This window comes from Capra hircus, chromosome 12 (assembly GCF_001704415.2).
Source record: "Capra hircus breed San Clemente chromosome 12, ASM170441v1, whole genome shotgun sequence".
Classification (NCBI taxonomy): domain Eukaryota; kingdom Metazoa; phylum Chordata; class Mammalia; order Artiodactyla; family Bovidae; genus Capra; species Capra hircus.
The window spans coordinates 84,182,748-84,207,885 of NC_030819.1; the positions used below are offsets into that span (position 1 = coordinate 84,182,748).

General features: G+C 40.3%; 1 protein-coding gene across 3 annotated transcripts in view; it reads right to left on the minus strand.

Moving 5' to 3' along the window:
• Positions 1–25,138, minus strand: part of DIAPH3 (diaphanous related formin 3) — a 582,111-nt gene that overhangs the window by 384,091 nt on the left and 172,882 nt on the right. For all 3 annotated transcript variants that reach the window (XM_018056821.1, XM_018056820.1, XM_018056822.1), the window contains 4 exons: positions 20,954–21,028; positions 20,802–20,871; positions 17,623–17,759; positions 15,688–15,793 (listed from right to left, as the gene is read on the minus strand). In XM_018056821.1, coding sequence (XP_017912310.1) covers positions 15,688–15,793; positions 17,623–17,759; positions 20,802–20,871; positions 20,954–21,028 — 388 coding nt within the window. The remainder of the gene's footprint in view (positions 1–15,687; positions 15,794–17,622; positions 17,760–20,801; positions 20,872–20,953; positions 21,029–25,138) is intronic.

Below are 25,138 nucleotides of genomic sequence, written 5' to 3' on the forward strand. Positions count from 1 at the left end.
ATCCCCAGGACTTTGGCTGGAGGATTCCCCCAACCACCTTGCTGAGTCCTCCTGGGACAGCACAGTGCCCTCAGACACTTCCCCCCAACCTTCTTCCCGCTGTCTCTCCTTCACCTGCTCTCAGGTCAACACTGAGTTTGACACCCTCCAGCTTCTCTCAGCTCCCTCTCCAGATTCCCCTTGGAGGCATTTCCTCTAGTCCCTCGCACATCAAACCCCTTGCTACTCAAGGAACCCAGATGAACAGTCTTGGTTCTACAAGGCAAGTTGCATCAAGAGTATTATTTTCAAATTATCTTATTTAATGTTATGTATATTTTACCACAACTAAAAACAGAGAAAGAAGTAGAATAATGGCTATGTGCTTCAATAATGGGTGAAGAGAAATTATAAGATTTGGGTTATTAGTAAAAAATATGTGGTCCAGACTTCCCTGGTGGCCTAATGGTTAAGAACCAGCCTTGCAATGCAGAGGAAATGGGTTCAAATCCTGGCCAGGGAACTAGGATGCCATGTGCCACGAGTACAGAGCCTGCACACTCCAGAGCCCAAGCACCAGACTAGAGAGTCCCTATGCTGTGTCAAAGGACCCCACAACGGAGCACAGATCCACATGCCACAACCAACACCCAAACCAGCCAAATGAATAAATAAACAGTAAAAAATAAGAGTGGTCCAAAGAAATACAGCAAAGATCCAGCTAACTGTGAGTATCTAAGAATACTAAGTCAAATTTTGAGAAACCTGGAGGCAATTAAGGATTTAAATTTATTTAAAGTATGTATGCACGCGTGCGTGTGTTAGTTGCTCAGTTGTATCTGACTCTTTGAGCCCGCCAGGCTCCTCTGTCCATGGAATTCTCCAAGCAAACAGAGGAGAGTGAGTCGCCATTCCCTTCTCCAGGGGATCTTCCTGACTCAGGGATCGAATCCGATCCCTTGCATTGCAGGCGGATTCTTCACCATCTGAGCTACCAGGGAAGCCCATATTTAAAGTATGCTTATATTTAAATATACTCTGATCAAACTCAGAAACTAAAGCTGCTACAGGTTGGCATCAGCACACCGATGGCCAGAGAACCAGAGCTTTGCCGCTCCGAGCCATGTGGCCCCACATGCCCTCGCTCACACGTCTGCTCTCCGATGGGGCTCCTTCTCCTCCTCTCTGATGAGAAACTTTAGAAAACACGTTTCCCTTTAAACAGCAGTTAGTGTACTGTCACACGAACCAAAATGAGTGAAGGCTTTGTTCCATTCACGTGACATCACGGCACAGCGAGTGTACAGAAACACCACCAAGAGCATCAGACTAAGGGAAAAGAAGCCACGCAGGAGGCGGGCGGAGGGGCAGCGCTCTGCGCGCTGCCACCAGGAAACACTGCGTGGGGCTCTCAGGGGTCTGGAAAGCACTGCAGGTAGAGGTGGAGACCGCCTTTCTTCTGCAAGACCTTTACCAGGTTGTCTTTACAACAAACCACCTTGGAAGGCAGAGACTGCATCCACCCTCCAAACCAAAGGGCATGCAGACCCAAGCCCATTCTGAAAGATCTGTGCTCCCCAAGCTGAAAATTCCTCTCCTGTGACTCACCTGCCATCTGTGAAAAGCCATCACACAGCCCCTTCAAAAACAAAGACTGGACTCCATGTTCCTGACCAGCCAGCTGGGAGGTCTCACTGAAAGCACTATCACCCAGCAGCTTCCCTACTGACAGAGATCCCAACTGGGGGATCCCGAGAACTACAGACAATATGTTCCACCCAGAAGCACCCAGTGCACCTTCAAGACTATGCATCTAACGGGGAAACGAGGCATTAATTTGCCTCTCTGTCCAAAACACTCACGTGCACCTCAAAGGCACACATAAGAGGTGTTTAGCTGTTTGAGGAATCAGGACCTGCACACATACAGCCTTAGATAGCTGTGGTCATCTCTCTACCCTGAGGCAACTCTGGTTCCTCAGCAAAGTTTCCTGGAGAGAAAGGACATACGTGCACCAGCAGACTGACCCCTACAATGAGACACTAAAGGAACAGGCCCTGAGAAACATGTCCCTGGCTTTGCCTGGAGTAGTTAGTGACACGGTGTCAGCCCCAGAAGGTACTCATCAGCTTCAACTCACCATCAGGGCTGTCATGGATCAAAGAGTTGCCCCGATGTCCACCTTGCTGAACAAAGTTTGTGCAATCATTCAAACCTAAGGTGCAGTGAAACTGCAACAGAAGAAACGAAGAAAGCTTCCTGGAGTCCTAACATGGACTCTAGTGGTTTACGGGATGTGTCTGGCTGGCAAGATCTGTGATCTGAGAGGCAGGGCTGAGGGCAGTAGTGCAGAGCAGCCTCAACCTGCTGCTTGAAGCACTGCTGACCAGCAGCCTTCAATGAATACTCAAGAAGACAAACTAAACAAATCTCATCACAGCCTGTATTGGTCAGAGTAACTGCTGCCCAGAGTGTCTTTGCTCTAACGTGACCCCTCTACTTGGAATCTGGGGCTAACAACGCTGAAACTCGAGCTACTGCTATGGCTGTGGGTAAAGGGATTCCTTTGTTTTAGACCTAGGAGTCCGTGTCTTTGGACAGCAGCACCCCTACAAGGGTGGCAGACAAACACAGCAGGCTAGGAGTGGCAAGAAATCACAGATCCTTTGTGCTCTTGACCCTCCCAGCCACAAGTCCAAGAAGGCTGGATCAGGAAGACACCATAGGAAGGGAAGGTGCAGCATGCGGTCACTGAGGACACAAGTGCAGAGGAAAAGTGAAACAGCCACCCAAAAACACTCCAGGATTCCCAACTTTGATTCCATTCCATTCCATTCCATAAATATACGGCAATTCCATCAGGCTTGTGCCCAAAATCACAGGTCTGAACAACAGGAGAAGAGAGAAAACACACATAGAAAAATTAACTAGAGGAGAGAAATGAATATCAAACTACAACAGACACTAGAGATTGGCCCATCTACCGTATTCCAACCCACCTCTCTGGAAGACCCAGGGACCACAAGAGGCTAATCACACAAAGGAAGGCTGGACTCTGTGACGGAAGGTGTGGGGTCTGGCTAAAGCTCTCCCAGCAAGGTGGCAGAGCCCTCCAGTGCTGCCCAAAGCAGGGATTACGAGTGCTGTTTCTCTTGGGACATTCCTGGATGTGGTTTGCTCTCTCCTCTTCTGCATTACTACTGCTACATATATCCACACACGGGCCCCACCCTACTAGAAATTCTGTAAGGTACTTAGCCCCGTTTCAAGCTTAAATTAACCAGAGAGAATTACTATCTTGGAAGATGAAAACCTCTGTATGTCACACATGAGAAAAGAAAGTAATGTACATTTAACTGTATATTGACACTTATACTTTCTTTTCTGATATAAGAATATAAGGTATGAAATGCAAAAGTAGGAAGTCAAGAAACACCTGGCTGCTGCTGCTGCTGCTAAGTCGCTTCAGTCATGTCCGACTCTGTGTGACCCCATAGACGGCAGCCCACCAGGCTCCCCCGTCCCTGGGATTCTCCAGGCAAAACCACTGGAGTGGGTTGCCATTTCCTTTGCCAATGCATGAAAGTGAAAAGTGAAAGGGAAGTCACTTAGTCGTATCCGACTCTTCGCGACCCCATGGACCGCAGCCTACCAGGATCCTCTGTCCATGGGATTTTCCAGACAAGAGTACTAGAGTGGGGTGCCATTGCTCTCTCTGAAGAAACACCTGGAGTAACATGCAAATTTAGCCTTCGAGTACAGAATTAAGCAGGGCAAAGACGAATAGTGTTTTGCCAAGAGAATGCACTGGTCATAGCAAACACCCTCTTCCAAAAACACAAGAGAAGACTCTACACATGGATATCACCAGATGGTCAACACCAAAATCAGATTGATTATATTCTCTGCAGCCAAAGGTGGAGAAGCTCTACACAGTCAGCAAAAATAAGACCAATAGCTGACTGTGCCCAGATCATCAACTCCTTATTGCCAAATTCAGACTTAAATTGAAAAAAGTAGGGAAAACCACTAGACCATTCAGGTATAACCTAAATCAAATCCCTTATGATTATACAGCGGAAGTGAGAAATAGATTTAAGCGACTAGAACTGATAGGTAGAGTGCCTGATGAACTATGGACTGAGGTTCATGACATTGTACAGGAGACAGGGATCAAGACCATCCCCATGGAAAAGAAATGCAAAAAAGCAAAACAGCTCTCTAGGCAGGTCTTACAAATAGCCGAGAAAAGAAGAGAAGCGAAAGGCAAAGGAGAAAGGGAAAGATATAAGCATCTGAATGCAGAGTTCCAAAGAAGAGCAAGAAGATATAAGAAAACCTTCTTCTGCAATCAATGCAAAGAAATCGATGAAAAAAATAGAATGGTAAAGACTAGAGATCTTTCAAGAAAGTTAGAGATACCAAGAGAACATTTCACGCAAAGATGGGATCGATAAAGGACAGAAATGGTATGCACCTAACAGAAGCAGAAGATATTAAGAAGAAATGGCAAAAATACACAGAAGAACTGTACAAAAAAGATCTTCATGACCAAGATAATCACGATGGTGTGATCAGTCATCTAGAGCCAGACATCCTGGAATGTGAAGTCAAGGGTGCCTTAGGAAGCATCACTATGAACAAAGCTAGTGGAGGTGATGGAATTCTAGTTGAGCTATTTCAAATCCTGAAAGATGATGCTGTGAAAGTGCTACACTCCATATGCCAGCAAATTTGGAAAACTCAGCAGTGGCCACAGGACAGGAAAAGGTCAATTTTCATTCCAATCCCAAAGAAAGGCAATGCGGAAGAATGCTAAAACTGCCGCACAATTGCACTCATCTCACACGCTAGTAAAGTAATGCTCAAAATTCTCCAAGCCAGGCTTCAGCAATACGTGAACTGTGAACTATCAGATGTTCGAGCTGGATTTAGAAAAGGCAGAGGAAGCAGAGATCAAATTGCCAAGATCTGCTGAATCATGGAACAAGCAAGAGAGTTCCAGAAAAACATCTATTTCTGCTTTCTTGACTATGCCAAAGACTTCGACTCTGTGGATCACAATAAACGGTGGAAAATTCTGAAAGAAATGGGAATACCAAGCCACCTGACCTGCCTCTTGAGAAACCTGTATGCAGGTCAGGAAGCAACAGTTAAAACAGCAACAATAGACTGGTTCCAAATAGGAAAAGGAGTACATCAAGGCTGTATACTATCACCCTGCTAACTTAACTTATATGAAGAGTACATCATGAGAAACGCTAGGCTGGATGAAGCATAAGCTGGAATCAAGATTGCCAGCAGAAATACCAATAACCTCAGATATGCAAATGATACCACCCTTATGGCAGAAAGTGAAACACTAAAGAGCCTTCTGATAAAAGTGAAAGAGGAGAGTGAAAAATTTGGCTTACAGCTCAACATTCAGAAAACTAATATCATGGAATCCGGTCCCATCACTTCATGGCAAATAGATGTGGAAACAGTGGAAACAGTGGCTGACTTTATTTTTCGGGGCTCCAAGGTGACTGCCGCTGGTCATTCCAGCCATGAATTTAAAAGATGCTTACTCCTTGGAAGGAAAGTTATGACCAACCTAGATAGCATATTAAAAGGCAGAGACATTAGTTGTCACAAAAGGTCCATCTAGTCAGGGCTATGGACTTTCCTGTGGTCATCTACAGATGTGAGAGTTGGACTGTGAAGAAGGCTGAGCGCTGAAGAATTAATGCTTTTGAACTGCGGTGTTGGAGAAGACTCTTGAGGGTCGCTTGGGCTGCAAGAAGATCCAACCAGTCCATCCTAGGGGAGATCAGTCCTGGGTGTTCATTGGAAGGACGAATGCTGAAGCTGAACTCCAATATTTTGGCCACCTGATGTGAAGAGCTGACTCCTTTGAAAAGACCCTGATGCTGGGAAAGACTGAGGGCAGGAGAAGGGGACGACAGAGGATGAGATGGTTGAATGGCATCACCGACTCAATGGACATGGGTTTGGGTGGATTCCGGGCGTTGGTGATGGACAGGGAGGCTTGGGGTGCTGCGATTCATGGGGTCACAAAGAGTCGGACATGACTGCGCGACTGAACTGAACTGAACTGAAATCCTGAAATGATTTTAAGTTATTGCTGGTACTCAATTTGGCACTTTCTTACTATACTAATTGGAGAAAAGGGTGGAAGTCTGCTCAATTCTATCAAAATCAGCAGCAGCCACATTATCTTCATAATTACTATTATGAGACTCAAGAAAGTGTAACAATCGTCCTTTAAAAAGTACTTTGGAATAAATATACTTTGCAATAAAGGAACAATGAGGATTTTTTTTAATTTTACTATCTCCCATTTTCTCCAATTTATAAGCAAACAACTGGTTTCTACTTTATTCATAGATAAACAAAGTTTATTTTTATTTGATTTGCTAGTATCACTCCTGTCTAGTACATTTTAATAAGTGCAACTTATATAGCTAATGGAATAAAATGGGTACTTAGAGTCTTATTGGAAAACTGGTAACTGGTTAGTGCTAAAATATTTTTTATTTGAATTTAATTGAGAAACACCAAAAAGAAAAGATATTTAGCTATTATTACTACAGTACTGTTTGACGATTTCAAAGGATATAGAGCACAAGCAATCCCAGAAAAACAAGTCAGTTATCTCCCTCTAAGTTAGCTATCTGAAAAATAATATCTTTACTTTTAACTCCTTACCTGTTAGCTATTTCATATATTTGGGTTTATAAGAAGAAACATCCATTAGTATAAGAACTCTCAACAAAACTATTCAGTGGGGATATTAGAATTTAGCAAAACTATTCAGTAGGGATATCAGAATTTAGCAAAAATCTTCCCATTGTCTGTTCTTAATCAAGACGACACAAATTTAACCTGAACTTATAAAAAAAAACAACAAAGATGTTGCAACATTAAATGATGCTAATGACCTTGACTTCTCAATGAAAATTAAACTTTAAAATTTTATCATAAAACTTCAGTGTTTATAGGACTTAAAAAAATAATCTTATTAAGCATAACAGAAAATATAATAAATAAGGCAGTCGGTTTCATAAAAGTAAATGTAACCAGCCACCTGCATCCTGGTAAAAATTTCTCAAGAAGTGAATTAACTGCATGGCTTCACAGCTGTCCAGGAAGCACTGCTGCAGGCCCCTCCTCTCCACCCTTACTGTCCCAGCACTGAGTAAGGCAAATTATCAGCTGTTTAAAAATATCATCTCCACAAATATTCACAGTAGCATTATAACAACCAAAAAGTATAAACCACCTAGGGCTTCTCAGGTGGCTCAGTGGTAAAGAGTCTGCCTGCCAATCAGGAGACCCAGGTCCCGTCCCTGGGCAGGGAAGAGTCCCTGCAGGAAGAAACAGTAGTCCGCTCCACTGATCCTGCTGGGAAATCCCATAACAGAGGAGCCTGGCAGGCTACAGTCCACGGGGTCACAAAGAGTTGGACATGATTTAGTGACTAAACAACAACAGAGGTCAAACTTCCAATTAATGAGTCAACCCTGTAATGTACCTAGGCAGAACTTGGCTTTGGTCTTACCACCCTTCTCTATCTTTTCCCTCACATCTTTCAAATATCAAATGATGTATTAAGGATGCAAAAAAAAAAAGTTGGAAGCTCAATTTTATCAAGATTTAAACCTTTTATTTTGAAGTCATTACCCAAGACTGGCGGGTCATGGTGGAGAGGTCTAACAGAATGTGGTCCACTGGAGAAGGGAATGGAAAATCACTTCAGTATTCTTCCCTTGAGAACCCCATGAACAGTATGAAAAGACAAAATGATAGGATACTGAAAGAAGAACTCCCCAGGTCAGTAGGTGCCCAACACGCTACTGGAGATCAGTGGAGAAATAACTCCAGAAAGAATGAAGGGACAGAGCCAAAACAAAAACAATACCCGGCTGTGGATGTAACTGGTGATAGAAGGAAGATCTGATGCTACAAAGAGCAATATTGCATAGGAACCTGGAATCTCAGATCCATGAATCAAGGCAAATTGGAAGTGGTCAAACAAGAGATGGCAAGAGTAAACGTCGACATTCTAGGACCAGCGAACCACAATGGACTAGAAGGGGTGAATTTAACTCCGATGACCATTACATCTACTACTGTGGGCAGGAATCCCTCAGAGGAAATGGAGTAGCCATCATGGTCAACAAAAGAGTCTGAAATGCAGTACTTGGATGCAATCTCAAAAACAGAATGATCTCTGTTCGTTTCCAAGGAAAACCATTCAATATGACTGTAATTCAAGTCTATGCCCCAACCAGGAACGCTGCAGAAGCTGAAGATGAACGATTCCATGAAGCCCTACAAGACCTTTTACAACTAACACCCAAAAAGGATGTCCTTTTCATTATAGGAGACTGGAATGCAAAAGTAGGAAGTCAAGAAACACCTGGAGTAACATACAAATTTGGCCTTGAAATACAGAATGAAGCAGGGCAAAGACTAATAGAGTTTTGCCAAGAAAATGCACTGGTCATAGCAAACACCCTCTTCCAACAACACAAGGGAAGACTCTACACGTGGACATCAGCAGATGGTCAACACCAAAATCAGACTGATTATACTCTATGCAGCCAAAGATGGAGAAGCTCTATACAGACAACAAAAACAAGACCAGGAGCTGACTGTGGCTCAGATCAGGAACTCCTTATTGCCAAAATCAGACTTAAATTGAAGAAAGTAGGGAAAACCGCTAGACCATTCAGGTATAACCTAAATCAAATCCCTTATGATTATACAGTGGAAGTGACAAATAGATTTAAGGGCCTAGATCTGATAGAGAGAGTGCCTGATGAACTATGGATGGAGTTTCATGACGTTGTACAGGAGACACGGATCAAAATCATCCCCATGGAAAAGAAATGCAAAAAAGCAAAATGGCTGTCTGGGGAGGCCTTACATATAGCTGTGAAAAGAAGAGAAGTGAAAAGTAAACGAGAAAAGGAAAGATATAAGCATCTGAATGCAGAGTTCCAAAGAATAGCAAGAAGAGATAAGAAAGCCTTCTTCAGCGATCAATGCAAAGAAATAGAGTAAAAGAATAGAATGGGAAAGACTAGAGATCTCTTGAAGAAAGTTAGAGATACCAAGGGAACATTTCATGCAAAGATGGGCTTGATAAAGGACAGAAATGGTATTGACCTAACAGAGGCAGAAGATATTAGGAAGAGGTGGCAAGAATACACAGAAGAACTGTACAAAAAAGATCTTCATGACCCAGATAATCACAGTGGTGTGATCACTCACCTAGAGCCAGGTATCCTGGAATGTGAAGTCAAGAAGGCCGTAGAAAGCATCACTACAAACAAACCTAGTGGAGGTGATGGAATTCCAGCTGAGCTGTTTCAAATCCTGAAATACGATGCTATGAAAGTGCTGCACTCAATATTCCAGCAAATATGGAAAACTGAGCAGTGGCCACAGGACTGGAAAAGTTCAGTTTTCATTCCAATCTCAAAGAAAGGCAATGCCAAAGAATGCTCAAACTACCGCACAATTACACTCATCTCACACGCTAGTAAAGTAATGCTCAAAATTCTCCAAGCCAGGCTTCAGCAATATGTGAAGCGTGAACTTCCTGATGTTGAAGCTGGTTTTAGAAAAGGCAGAGGAACCAGAGATCAAATTAGCAACATCCGGTGGATCCTGGAAAAAGCAAGAGAGCTCCAGAAAAACATCTATTTCTGCTTTATTGACTATGCCTAAGCCTTTGACTGTGTGGATCACAATAAACTGTGGAAAATTCTGAAAGAGATGGGAATACCACACCACCTGACCTGCTTCTTGAGAAATCTGTATGCAGGTCAGGAAGCAACAGTTAGATCTGGACATGGAACGACAGACTGGTTCCAAATAGGAAAACGAGGACGTCAAGGCTGTATATTGTCACCCTTCTTATTTAACTTATATTCAGAGTACATCATGAGAAACGTTGGACTGAAAGAAACACAAGCTGGAATCAAGATTGCCAGGAGAAATATCAATAACCTCAGATATGCAGATGACCACCACCCTTATGGTAGAAAGTGAAGAGGAACTCAAAAGCCTCTTGATGAAAGTGAAAGAGAAGAGTGAAACAGCTGGCTTAAAGCTCAACATTCAGGAAACGAAGATCATGGCATTCGGTCCCATCACTTCATGGGAAATACATGGGGAAACAGTGGAAACAGTGTCAGACTTTGTTTTTTGGGGCTCCAAAATCACCGCAGGTGGTGACTGCAGCCATGACATTAAAAGACGCTTACTCCTTGGAAGGAAAGTTATGACCAACCTAGAGAGCATATTCAAAAGCAGAGACATAACTTTGCCGACTAAGGTCCGTCTGGTCAAGGCTATGGTTTTTCCTGTGGTCATGCATGGATGTGAGAGTTGGGACTGTGAAGAAGGCTGAGCGCTGAAGAATTGATGCTTTTGAACTGTGGTGTTGGAGAAGACTCTTGAGAGTCTCTTGGACTGCAAGGAGATCCAACCAGTCCATTCTGAAGGAGATCAGCCCTGGGATTTCTTTGGAAGGAATGATGCTAAAGCTGAAACTCCAGTACTATGGCCACCTCATGCGAAGAGTTAACTCACTGGAAAAGACTCTGATGCTGGGAGGGATTGGGAGTAGGAGAAGGGGACGACAGAAGATGAGATGGCTGGATAGCATCATGGACTCGATGGTCGTGAGTCTGAGCGAACTCTGGGATTTGGTGGACAGGGAGCCCTGGCGTGCTGCGATTCATGGGGTCGCAAAGAGTCGGACACGACTGAGAGACTGAACTGAACTGAATTACAGGTTCTTGGGAAGTTTGGGAAAAAAAACACAGATTAGTCCTCAGTACTCCTCACACAATTCCTTCCATTGGTAACAACTTGCATCAGTATAGTACTGAAACCAAGAAGCTGAAATTGCTACTATCTACAGTGATTTTTCAGATTTTACCAGCTTTACGCTCAACTGTGGATGCATGTACTGTTCTACACGATTTCATCACATGTACAGATTTCTGTAACCATGTGCAGAATTAAGGTACTCAACAGCTTTAATCACACAACATTCCTTCCTGCTATAATTTATAAACATGTCCAACACTTTTCCAGACCCCATGACCAACTTTTGAAAACCAGTAAAGCAGTAAATTGTTCTTAGAGAACTGTTCTCTATAATTTAATCTGATTCCAAGAATGGAATCACATTCCATTTGATTCCAAGAATGGAATCACACAGTGTCTAACCTTTTAGGACTTGCATTTTTCCATCTGGATAATTCTCTGAAGATCCATGCAAGTTGTATCCTTTCTAATGTCGAAGGGTATTCTAAGTACAGGTGTACCACAGTGTAGCCACCCACCTGTTGAGGGACATCGGGGTTGTTCACTGTTTGGGGCTATTATAAATAAAATCACTATAAAAATTGGTGCATGCGTTCATGTGTGAATATAAATTTTTGTTAATAAATTTTCATTAAATGTTGCATAGTTAAGTACCAATTTTAATATCAGCACTCGTAATGTTTCCTGAAAAAATGAAGATCACATTTAGTCTCCACTGACTTTGTCTTTTCAATTTACTGAAATACATTTTAAAGCCAGCATTTAGGGAATGCTTCTGTTAATGAACCAAGCAGTGTACTAAGCATTTGAGTTCATATCCTATGTAATCCTTGCATCAACAATGAGCTAGGTACTGAGATTACTGCCATCATGAAACTGGGAAAACTGAGGTACAGAAAAGACTGAGGAAGTGTTCTAGAATCTCATATAGCTAGGATGTGAAAAGCTGGATTCAGATTCAAGTCTGGCTGATTCAAAACTCTATTCATTTCATCATTCCTGTATATATGTGTCATTAAATATGAAAAGCATGTATTAGAACAAAAAGATGTTTACTTAAACTTTACATATAACTATCATATTTTATACTTAGTTTTTTTAAAATTAGAGATAATTTCTAATATGCTACAGAAATTACCAAAATTAATCTTATAACCCACTGGGATTTGCACAAATACTATACAAGTTGAAGGTACAAGAGTCTTAGAGGAAAATTCAGATGAAGTGATCGCTCAGCTTTTCTCTACACAGGTTCTTTCAGGTTCACTCTTCATTAGAACTGTGGTGAACAAGAAATCCGGGGCCAATAAGAAAGAAGGGAAGGGGAAAAAAGGGTAAAGATGTATGAATGAACAGGCGCCAGCCCACAGGCAACTGAAGGATCAGGGCTGAAGTCAGCAGCAGACATACAGCCCAGCCTTCACTCCCACCTGAGGAAGGATGGGCTCATTTCAAGAAGCTCTAGGGATTGGACTCATGCAAGAGTGCCAACACAGGATTCAGACCTTCAAAGCTGCCTACTGCCCGAGACACCAATCACAGAGGGCTCATCACTGCCAATACAAAATGCTGCCATCAGAAGGAGATTCACAAACACCATCCTCAGAAAGGTTACAAAAAGTTATTAATTAGGCAATACCTAACATTTTCTGGCCTTGGAGTACAAAATGAAACAGAACAAAGAGTACCAGTTTTGCCAAGAGAACGCACTGGTCATACCAAACACCTTGCAACAACACACAAGAGAAGACGCTACACATGAACATCACAGATGGTCAATACCTAAGTCAGACTGATTATATTCTTTGCAGCCAAAGATGGAGAAGCTCTATACAGTCAACAAAAATAAGACTAGGAGCTGCCTGTGGCTCAGATCATGAACTCCTTATTACCAAATTAAGACTGAAATTGAAGAAAGTAGGGGAAAGCATGAGACCATTCAGGAATGACCTAAATGAAAGCCCTTAAATTATACAGTGGAAGTGACAAATAGATTCAAGGGATTAGATCTGATAGACAGTGAAAAACTATAGACGGAGGTTCATGACATTATCTAGGAGGCAGTGATCAAGACCATCCCCATGAAAAAGAAATACAAAGAGGAAAAATGGTTGTCTGAGGAGGTCTTACAAATAGCTGAGAAAAGAAGAGAAGAGAAAGGCAAAGGAGAAAGGGAAGATATACCCATTTGAATGCAGAGTTCCAAAGAATAGCAAAGAGAGATAAGAAAGCCTTCCTCAGTGATCAATGCAACAAAACAGAGGAAAACAGCAGAATGGGAAAGACTAGAGATCTCTTCAAGAAAATTAGAGACACCAAGGGAATATTTCATGGTAAGATGGGCTCAATAAAGGACAGAAATAGTATGGACTTAGTACTCTCGCCTGGAAAATCCCATGGATGGAGGAGCCTGGTGGGCTGCAGTCCATGGGGTCGCTAAGAGTCAGACACGACTGAGAGACTTCACTTTCACTTTTCATTTTCATGCACTGGAGAAGGAAATGGCAACCTACTCCAGTGATCTTGCCTGGAGAATCTTGGGGATGGGGGAGCCTGGTAGGCTGGCGTCTATGGGGTTGCATAGAGTCGGACACGACTGAAGCAACATAGCAGCAGCAGCAGCAGCAGCAATCAATAGAAGCAGAAGATATTAAAAAGAGATGGCAAGAATACCCAGAGGAACTATACAAAAAAAAACCACGATGGTGTGATTACTCACCTAGAGCCAGACATCCTGGAATGTGAAGTCAAGTGGCCTTAGGAAGCATTACTACAAACAAAGCTCGAGGAGGTGATGGAACTCCAGTCAAGTCAGTTCAAATCCTAAACGATGATGCTGTGAAAGTGCTGCATTCAGTATGTCAGCAAATTTAGAAAATTCAGCAGTGACCACAGGACTGGAAAAGGTCAGTTTTTGTTCAAATTCCAAAGAAAGGAAATGCCAAAATATGTTCAAACTACCGCACGATTGCACTCATCTCACACGCTAGCAAAGTAATGATCAAAATTCTCTAAGCAAGGCGTCAACAGTACGTGAACTGAGAACTTCCAGATGTTCAAGCTGGATTTAGAAAAGGCAGAGAAACCAGAGACCAAATTGAAAAACATCCACTGGATCACAGAAAAAGCAACAGTTACAGAAAAACATCTAATTCTGCTTTATTAACTCCACCAAGCTTTTGACTGTGTGGATCACTAAAAACCGTGGAAAATTCTTAATGAGATTGGAACAGCAGACTACCTGACCTGCCTCCTGAGAAATCTCTATGCAGGTCAAGAAGCAACAGTTAGAACCAGACATGGAACAACAAACTGGTTTCAAATTGGGAAAGGAGTACATTAAGGCTGTGTACTGTCACCCCACTTATTTAACTTCTATACAGAGCATATCATGCGAAATGCTGGGCTGGATGAAGCACAAGCTAGAATCAAGACTGCTGGGAGAAATATCAATAACCTCAGATACACAGATGACACCATATTTATGGCACAAAGTGAAGAGGAACTAAAGAACCTCTTGATGAATGTGAAAGAGGAGAGTGAAAAGGCTGGCTTAAGGTTCAACATTCAAAAAAGGAAGATCATGGCATCTGACTGCATCACTTCATTCTAAATAGATGGGGAACAATGGAAATAATGACAGACTTTACTTTCCTGAGCTCCAAAGTGACTTGGTGACAATGGTGACTGCAGTCATGAAATCAAAAGACGCTTGCTCCTTGGAAGAAAAGCTATGACCAACCTGGATAGCATATTCAAAAGCAGAGACATTACTTTGCCAACAAAGGTCTATCTAGTCAAAGCTAAGGTTTTTCCAGTAGTCATGTATGGATGCAAGAGTTGGACCATAAAGAAAGCTGAGAACAAGAGAATTGATGCTTTTGAACTGTGGTGTTGGAGAAGACTCTTGAGAGTCCCTCGGACTGCAAGGAGATCCAACCAGTCCATCCGAAAGGAAATCAGTCCTGGGTGTTCTTTGGAAGGACTGATGCTGAAGCTGAAGCTCCAATCCTTTGGCCACCTGATATGAAGAGATGACTCATTTGAAAAAACCCTGATGCTGGGAAAGGTTGAATATGGGAAGAAAAGGAGGCAACAGAGGATGAGATTGTTGGATGGCATCACCAACTCGATGGACATGAGTTTGAGCAAGCTCAGTGAGTTGGTGATGGACAAGGAAACCTGGCGTGCTGGGAAGAGTCAGACACAACCATGCGACTGAACTAACTGAACATTTTCTGATTTGTCATCAAATGTCATGCTCATTTTTATTAATTTAACACTAAGATCTGGCTCTTCTATTCCTACCAAGTTGAGAAAAATTAAATGGCTAAGGTATACCCTTTTAAAATAAAATTTGAAACTATAATGTCTACTAAGTGTAAAACAGACTTACTTCATATCTATTGGCAACCTCAGTTTCCAAATTTTACTATACATTAGAATCATCTGAGGATCTTTAAAAGTTCTCTATAGCCAGGTCCCAACCACACCAATTAGATTTTTAAAAATTTGAAGATAGAAATCAGGCTACAATAATTCCTTAAAGATACTCATGTTTGATTAGCAATGGCTAAAACAAAAATTATAGCAATAAAACTATTGTGTCAAGAAAGAGAGAAATTAAATGAATATTAAATAGGTAACTTGGATATGATAATGTTTCAATCTAACATGATGTTTAACTCTGAGAGTTGGTGATAGGGAGGCCTGGAGTGCTGTGATTCATGGGATCACAAAGAGTCGGACACGACTGAGCGACTGAACTGAACTGATCTGAACAGTTTCACATGTTATTATTAAATATCAGTCAGTAAACATTTACAAAACGTTATGAATGATAAACATGAAACCTACTTGCAACTGAACTGAATTTTGCCGAAGACCTTCCACAATAGAAGAAAATCTGTCAATTCTTCTTTCTTCTCCAGCTGATGTTAAAGCTTCTAAGACTTCTTCAAGGCTATTGGAAAATTACAAATTAAACTGCAAACAGCAAATAACCCAAGTAACTCAAAACCAGTAGCTTAACCTACTACGCTCCAGTCACTACTTCTAGACAAGCAATAACATTTAAAAAAATTTTTTTTTAATTTTTATTTATTTTTTTATTTTTTAAATTTTAAAATCTTTAATTCTTACATGCGTTCCCAAGTAAGAATTAAAGATTTTAAAATTTAAAAAATAAAAAAATAAATAAAAATTTTAAAAAAAAAGTGTCTTAGTGATTACATAGCACATTTCAAGCCCAAACCATGTTACATATTCATTTATTCCTCATAATAACCCTATATTTATTTATCAAACATTTATATAGTGCTTACTACATATCAGGTACTTTCCCCAAAGTAGGTATTATTGCTAATCTATACTGTACGTTAGGAAACTGAAGCAGAGAAGGGTTAAACAATTTGTCTAAGGTCTCATATCTACTAAATAGTACAGTGCTAGAGCAAGGATGTGGGTCCAGACTGCTTTTAACCACTACAACCGTACTGTGCCTTGAGCGTAAGCAAATGAAGTTCTGGTGGCCAAACACACACAGTAGTGAGTAATTATAGTCAAATATAAAGAATGATGGTTATGTAAGAAATATACTTGCTATTTCTTTAAAGAATACTTATGCTAACAGTACCTGGTATACTGTAAAATCTCAGTTTGTGGACATAGACAGTTTAGTCCTAACAGTTCTTAACATCATTTAAATAATCTATCTGAAATCAAGAAATAATATAAGTAATATGGAAGTGAAGGAAAAATAGTAGAAGAGGGAGGAGGAAAAGGAGAAAGAGGATAAAGGAAGAGAAGGACAAGAAGGGAAGGAGAAAGAGAAAAGAGAAGGCACAGGAGGCGGGGAGGAGGGGGAAGAGGAAGAAGACATAGGGGGCAGAGGGAAAGAGAGGCGAGGGGGGGACAGAGGAGGCACACCATGCTTCTACATTAAATTCATCCTTGGGTGGCCTTCTTAAAATGGGAAAGTGCTAAAGCTGCACTCGTGGCTTTGCAGCTGGGACTGCAGCAGACTCGGCCTCATCCAGGGAGGGGCGCCGGCCAAGTGGTGCCTGCTGCCTCCCCAGCGAAGTCCAGCTGAGCGGGGCTCCAGTCAGCGGACCCACAGGACCCACATGGACAAGTTTCCAATGTGTGCTGGGGGTTTCACTCACAGGGCACTGCCCACACTTAGAGGTGGGAAAGCCGTTGCTGTTTGCTCTATTAATCGTTCAGTTTGAATATCTTTACCATACATAAAAGGCATTTTAAGTAATTTTTAAATGCTCTCTTGTAATAAGAACACTAATCTTTCTTAAAAAGACAAAAGGTTTATCTTTATATACATGTAATGGCTTTTTGGCTACAGCTTTAGAAATTGTAGATAATGTCTTTAAAGTTCAAACTTCACGATACACTTTATGGTCAACACATTCTACCCTCGACCATTATAGTATCAATTATTCACTTATACTTCTATCTGAAAAACATCATAAGAAACAGAACCAATCTGTATATTTTTCAAAGTCTTCATTTAGACTGTTTACTGAAGGTCTGAGTTCAAAACTGTTTAAAAATAATAAAGAAATCCATTTTTCATAGAAACATGTCAGTCCATAACTACTATATCAATTAAGAGAAGAAAAATTTACATTTCTGTTCAGCCAATATGAATCTGAATAAGCTACTTAAGTATACTTCATTATTTAAAATAAATTCTAGACTAAAACAGAATAATGAAAACATTATTGAATCAAACTGTATTAAATTACTGTGTAATGAGAGAAACAAGTTGAGACTTACATGCTTTCCTCCCCTACGATGCACACTGCAGAAAGGAGCTTAACCACATCCATCATCATGCCAGGCTGCTCAGGATCAATGGCTCTGGCAAGCAAAGAAAGACTCCTCTCTTCACTCATAATTCTTTCCAAGCCATACTACAACATTATGGGAAAAAAGGGTTAAATTTTAGTGGTTAGTTAAAAAATAATACTGCCTTGAAGAAAATGCAGTTATTAAAAGAATGTTTATAAGAAACTATACTTGTACATGTAGTAAAGTGAGAAAACATAAATAATGTAAAAAAAATTCATACAACTATTCCCTTTACATTAAAAACTAAGAAAATCAATCAAATACAGATGACTGCTCACAGGTAATTTTCAGCAACTAGAGAAAGGGAAAAGCAGTGAGGAATACTGAGATTCCCCAACAGGCACACACAAAATGCACAGGAGGAACTCTCCTGGGGGAAGGAAGGCTGGTAGGAGCAGCTCTGGTGCTCCTGGAGCGGATTTAACCAGGAGCAGATTTAACTTTGATACTGATATCTAATGCTAATCTTGAGTTTAATTGGGATTAAGGTCCTTTTTAGAGCTTGGTATTAATAGTAATTCTATTCAACTAATTCCTCACTCTTTAAAAGGATCCTCTGGGATGTATGGTGAATAAATAGTACTGTTGTGTTGCTTTCATTCATCCTCTGTTATTTGATACTTATCTCCCACAGATTGTAAGTGGGACCTAAGAGAGGTATACATCTTTAAATCAAAATACTGAGTCATTAACATAACTCCATATCTTCCAGTAGGATGTGACAGCCTAGCAGTAGCAAACAAACATTGTTTACATTCAAAATCATCCCGTTTATATTAATATCATGTGTTGACCAAAGTTAAATCTGCTCTGTGGTCCTGGTACAGGACCCGGTATAGGACCACAGTGCACTGTCCCAGAGGATTACAGTGTGAACCCCAGGCACTACGTAAAATGCCCAGGGAAAGTAACCCTCATTTTCATAGAAGCGTTTCAATATATCCAAAAGGTCATCATTTCAACACGTAATCAGGACAAAACATTTACTGATGAGCTACTTTCACTTTTTCTTTTCTCTTAAGTATTCAAACTCCAAAGTGTATTCCACACTCAGAGCACATATCAGTTCAGAGTGGTCACATCTCAAGGGCTCAGGAGCCACACGTGATAATGGCATTCCACAGTGCAGGCCTAGACAGTAACACTTGGTTCATAAATGGGCAGAAGCTGAAGGGTGATCTGGGCTGATACCATGTAGAAACTACTGCAGGAATATATGTATTCTGATCAGAATGATATTTTGTCATCAGAAAGACAACACGATATTAATATAAATGGGATGATTTTGAGAGTAAACATAAAGTTTACTCTCTTTCAAATTCAATTTCAAACCAAGTAAGAATATTATATCCTATATAACCCCTCACTTTAACCATGACATTCTTCTCAAATTCAAATTATGATTCAAATACTCCTTTGGTTTTTAAAAAACATTCCTGAGTTTTTTCTACTCAGCCTTCACCACTGAAATTCCCAATTCATACTTCTACTTTAGGAGGTCCCACTCCCCACCCCCACTGCCACCACAGCAAGTATTACAAGCTCAGTTGGGAAACTCCTTATTAATAGTTTGATTCCTTTACTCATTCACTCTTAACACATATTCTACAAAAGCTACATAATATATCTAAAATCAAACTCTCACAGAACAATAAGTTCCATACAGAAACGGGTTGTGATTTATATAACAGAAATTTTCCCTGAAATTATATCTGATAAGAGAAAGCATGGAGGTTAAAAATATTTCATTGGCTAAAAACAGAAATTTAGGCTTCAGAAAATGATGAAAAATTCATAAATAGTCCAGTAAGATAAATAATTAGAAAATATAACTATTTGCTGCATTTAATCAATAGAAAAGTAAATGTTAATAATTTAACAAGTAGTTAAGTATGAAATTCTCTAATGATTTATTTTTTAAATGAATTTTTAAAAATTATCAGAAGTATACAGTTTTGCTATAAAACACACATCATCATTACCATAGGTAAAATTTCCTCTCCCACTGTCTAATGAATGAAAACACCTATCATTTTTGCACATGATCAGGAAGTAGATGTATTTATATGTTAGAGCTAGAGACACATCCTGGAACAGAGCTAACTTCTGCAATTAACAGTACGAAAGAATGGAAACACTGTTAGAGAAACCGAACTTCAGTACAGGGCAAAACCATTTCTCTCTTCTAATGTATGCTCCTTAAATATTCAAACTGCAGATTCACCATATTATATTTGGTTTCAATATTACAGCTGACTCTTGCACATCACAGGGACTACGGGCACCAACTCCTCAGGCAGTCAAAAATCTGAGTATAATATTTGATTCCCCAAAAGCTTATTTACTTAGCTTACTCTTGACTCCTTACCAATAACATAAACAGTCAATTAACATATTTTATATGTCAAATGCATTATATACTATATTTTTAAAATAAGGCAGAGAAAAGAAAATGTTATTGAAAAAAACCATAAGGAGGAGCAAATATTCTTACAGTACAAATATGTATTTATTTTAAAAATCCTCATGTATGTGGATCAGCGAAGTTCACACATGCACTGTTCAAGCATTTGCTGCATTTGCATTATCATTGCCCACCTCTGGGATCTGTTCATATCGGTTCACATTAATTTCATTAAAGGTTTAAATTCCTAGACTATAAAAACTAAGCTTTTCCAACTTAATTCTTTGGTAATAAGTATTACTGAAGATCATATTTAATAATCATGTATGACTTCCAAGCTGATTCATGCTATACTTTTGAAAATTACAAAAGAAGGAAGGGAAGAAGAAAGGAGAACCAAAATGCAGACAGAGAGCGAGGTACTGAGGTAGGGGGGAAGGACAGGGGGAAAAGAGAATTAATCTGTGTACGAAGAATGAAGCAGCAGAAGAGGGTCTATTCATCCCCAAGTATCTCCTGTTGATACACAGCTCATTTGACACAAAACCAGAACAACACAATTCAACAGTTTTCCATTATATACTGAACAGCTTACCAAAGCAGTACATCACTTTGGTGTAAATTCTGTATTACATAACTCTACTTCATAAGAATTTCTGTAAGAACTAATAAAGAACAATACAGCTACCTATGTGCATACCTGGGTATTCATCAAGGCCTTCAGACACTGTATGACTTTGTGCTGATTCTTCTTCACAATTGTTTCTTGTCTGCATGAAAGATATCAGTGTTGGAGTCATCATTGGACATGCAAATGTAGCTTAACTGGAAATAATGATTAGCAATACTTACATTTTGCCACTAATCAGCTTTTCCAAGATGTCCAGTAATAATCCAAGCCCCTCACGTCCAAAGCTTTCCACCCAACTGAAAAACAGAAAAACCAACAGTCATATATTAAGTCAGTATTTGAGTTTTATCATGATAATGATATATACTCACAAATATTCTGCACTTGTGATAATCTAGTCATAAATACAACAAAAGAATAACATTGTATATAAAGGTCTTCATGATTCACAACCTCAGCTGTGAAAGCAGCAGCAATGATGGGACAGCCAGTGGGAGGCGGAGCCCAGCCTGCACTTGGCTTTGTGAGAGCTTCGTATGCCCAGCACGTCCATGCCCCATGTCCACTGACACCACATGAGCAGTTTAACCCTGCCATGTTGGAAGTACTGACACGACAGAAGCAGCTGACGCTGCTGGTCAGAGCACCACCTCAACCAGAGAGCTGGCGGTTAAACATTCACTAGCTCACCACTGGGCAAGCCCCAGTCTGGACTTTTCTGAAAAGCAGACACTGGGCAAGGTAGCAATATTTGAAGAGAGAGGACTCTGGTCTACATACAGATAAAGACTACTGAAAAAAGTAGTCAAAATACTGTAAAAAGCATGTTCTATGAGAATTTTCCAAAACACTAAAATACATCCTTATACATGTTAACAATTTCTCAAAATTTCAAACTTCAACTGCATTTTTTTAAAAAGCTTCATCATTATTTTCAAATAAGTATTTCCATCTTGACACAAACACCTCCATTCTGTAAACCCATTAATATAATAAGTATGTACGTAATTGGGATTTCCACTGGTGGCTCAGTGGTAAAGAATCCACTTGATAATGCAGGAGATGTGGGTTTGATCCCTGGGTCAGGAGGATTCCCTGGAGAATGAAATGGCCACCTACTACAGTATTCTGGTCTAGAAAATCCCTTGGACAGAGGAGCCTATGGTCCATGGGGTTGCAAAGAGTCTGACAGGAATGAGCGACTTCACGTTCACCTTCTCTTAGCAACTAAAGAACAACATGTATGTAACTAGGATAACTCTGCCAACAGACAACAGCTCACACCTACTATAGTAAAAGTACCATAGGAAAATCAGCGGTGATCTGGAAAACCTAGCACAATAAATAAAATAATGGTAACAATTTATCTTCTAAACAGTAGGGGAAAGAAAAAAATATAATATGAAATATATTTATATTTCTTTGAGTATATGTGCTTGCATAAATGTTCGTATGTCTGATTTTATGCATGTGTGGGGCAGCAGTCTTCGAAAAATGGAAGGTTAATAATCATAATCAGAAGCAGGATGTTATTAAGAATAAAAAAATTTAAGTCACATACCAAGATATAATGCCACTGTCTTACTTAACACAAAATAGTACATTCCTTAGAAAGTAAGAATAAACACCAACATATTTGCATGAAAAATAAAAATATTACTTTAAAAATTCCATTTTCTTCTTTTGCATATATAACATTAAGGTGAACATAACTCAATCACTTACAAATATTCAGTTTCTGATACTAGTTCAGTTCAGTTACTCAGTGGGATCCAACTCTTTGCGACCCCATGGACTGCAGCATGCCAGGCCTCCCTGTCCATCACCATCTCCCAGAGTTTACCCCAGCTCATGTCCATTGAGTCGGTGATGCCATCGAACCATCTCATCCTCTGCCATCCCCTTCTTCTCCTGCCCTCAATCTTTCCCAGCATCAGGGTCTTTCCAATGAGTCAGCTCTTCGCATCAGGTGGCCAAAGTATTGGAAGTTCAGCGTCAGCATCAGTCCTTCCAAAGAACACTCAGAACTGATCTCCTTTCAGATGGACTGGTTGGATCTCCTTGCAGTCCAAGGGACTCTCAAGAGTCTTCTCCAACACCACAGTTCAAAAGCATCAATTCTTCAGTGCTCAGATTTCTTTATAGTCCAACTCTCACATTCATACATGACTACTGGACAAACCATAGCCTTGACTAGATGGACCTTTGTTGGCAAAGTAATGTCTCTGCTTTTTAATATGCTGTCTTGGTTGGTCAGAACCTTCCTTCCAAGGAGTAAGCATGTTTTTATTTCATGGCTGCAGTCACCATCTGCAGAGATTTTGGAGCCCAAAAAATAAAGTCTGACACTGTTTCCACATCTATTTGCCATGAAGTGATGGAACCGCATGCCATAATCTTAGTTTTCTGAATGTTGAGCTTTAAGCCAACTTTTTCACTCTCCTCTTTCACTTTCATCAAGAGGCTCTTTAGATCTTCTTCACTTTCTACCATAAGGGTGGTGTCATCTGCATACCTGAGGTTACTGATATTTCTCCCGGCAATCCCAGTTCCAGCTTGTGCTTCATCCAGCCCAGCGTTTCTCATGATGTACTCTGCATAGAAGTTAAATAATCAAGGTGACAATATACAGCCTTGATGTATTCCTTTCCCTATGTGGACCCAGTCTGCTGTTCCATGCCTGGTTCTAACTGCTGCTTCTTGACCTGCATACAGTTTTCGCAGGAGGCAGGTAAGGTAGTCTGGTATTCCCATCTCTTTCAGAATTTTCCACAGTTTTTTATGATCGACACAGTCAAAGGCTTTGGCATGGTCAATAATGCAGAAATAAGATGTTTTTCTGGAACTCTCTTGCTTTTTCAATGATCCAGCAGATGTTGGCAATTTGATCTCTGGTTCCTCTGCCTTTTCTAAAACCAGTTTGATTTTAACCACCACCCAAAAAAGATCTGCCATTTAGATTGACAGACTCTTCTCAAACTATTTTACTCATCTCTTATCCATAAGAATAATTCAAGAATGCACTTAACAAATTACCTATAGTCCTTTCAAATCTACTTTCACATTTCATGAAAACACCTATAACATCCCACTTAACTCCTTGATGACATCCTATTCTGTACTTTTCTAATTTCACTTGCAGCAGGGAAGCTTGAAATCAAACACACAAGAAGTAATTAGAGGGTTTTTTGAGAGCTGGCACTAAGATATGTGGACAGACTCTGCTCATCAGGCCCTCCTGACTAAGTACTTCACAGTAAAACTTGGTGAAGTTTCAACAATCTCCATTTTCAAAAGTATACCCATAAAAAATATTCTAAAGCTAATATAAATTTTTAAGATCATTCATACTGCTATCACTTTCAATCATCATGGAAAATAAACTTACTATTCCTAATATGCCTTATAGCAAAATATACAAATACTTTAAAATTATACTAATGGAAAAATAAGATACTGTTGTACATAATTCCCAGGTGCTGCCAGTGGTAAAGAACCCAGCTGCCAATGCAGGAGATGTAAGAGACACGGGTTTGATCCCTGAGTCAGGAAGATCCTCTGGAGGAGGGTATGGCAACCCACTCCAGTATGCTTGCCTAGAAAATCCCATGGACAGAGAAGCCTGGAGGGCTATAGTCCGTAAGGTCACACAGAGTCGGACACAAATGAAGCAACTTAGCACACACACACGCGTGCACACAGTATGTTCATGTTGGAGCCCACTATAAAATTTAGGAAGCATATCAATCCAGGTAAATCAAGTCTGACTAATAAATAATATTAATAGAACAGAGCTATTAAAAAATGTATCATTACTAATATAACAACTATATCATTATAGAATACTGGGATCCATAGAAGTTCTCAAATCAACTATTTCTGGACAAACTAAATAACTGTCTTCTACTAAGCAGAATATGAGTCATTACAGTAAAAATTACACCCACTCATTCATATTCAGTTCAGTTCAGTCACTCAGTCGTGCCCAGCTCTTTGCGACCCCATGGACTGCAGCTCCCAGAGTTTGCTCGAACTCATGCCCACTGCATCAGTGATGCCATCCAACCATCTCATCCTCTGTCATCCCCTTCTCCTCCCACCTTCAATCTTTCCCACCATCAGGGTCTTCTCAAATGTGTTGGTTCCTCGCATCAGGTGGCCAAAGTATTATGCATGAACTAATTCTCTATAAAAGCTGAATGTAAAGAAGCACTATACCCTGTTACTTTACATGATAAGCCTTTAACTCATGGTGGGAATTAATTTATCAATGACAATAAAATCAGAGAGGCTGGCAACAGCCTTCTGAAAGCCAGACTACACTTTACATTTTGTAAAACATATCAAAAACAAGGCAAGTCAGACAGGATGCAGGGAGTGCAAGCAAAGATTCTTGATAACAAAAG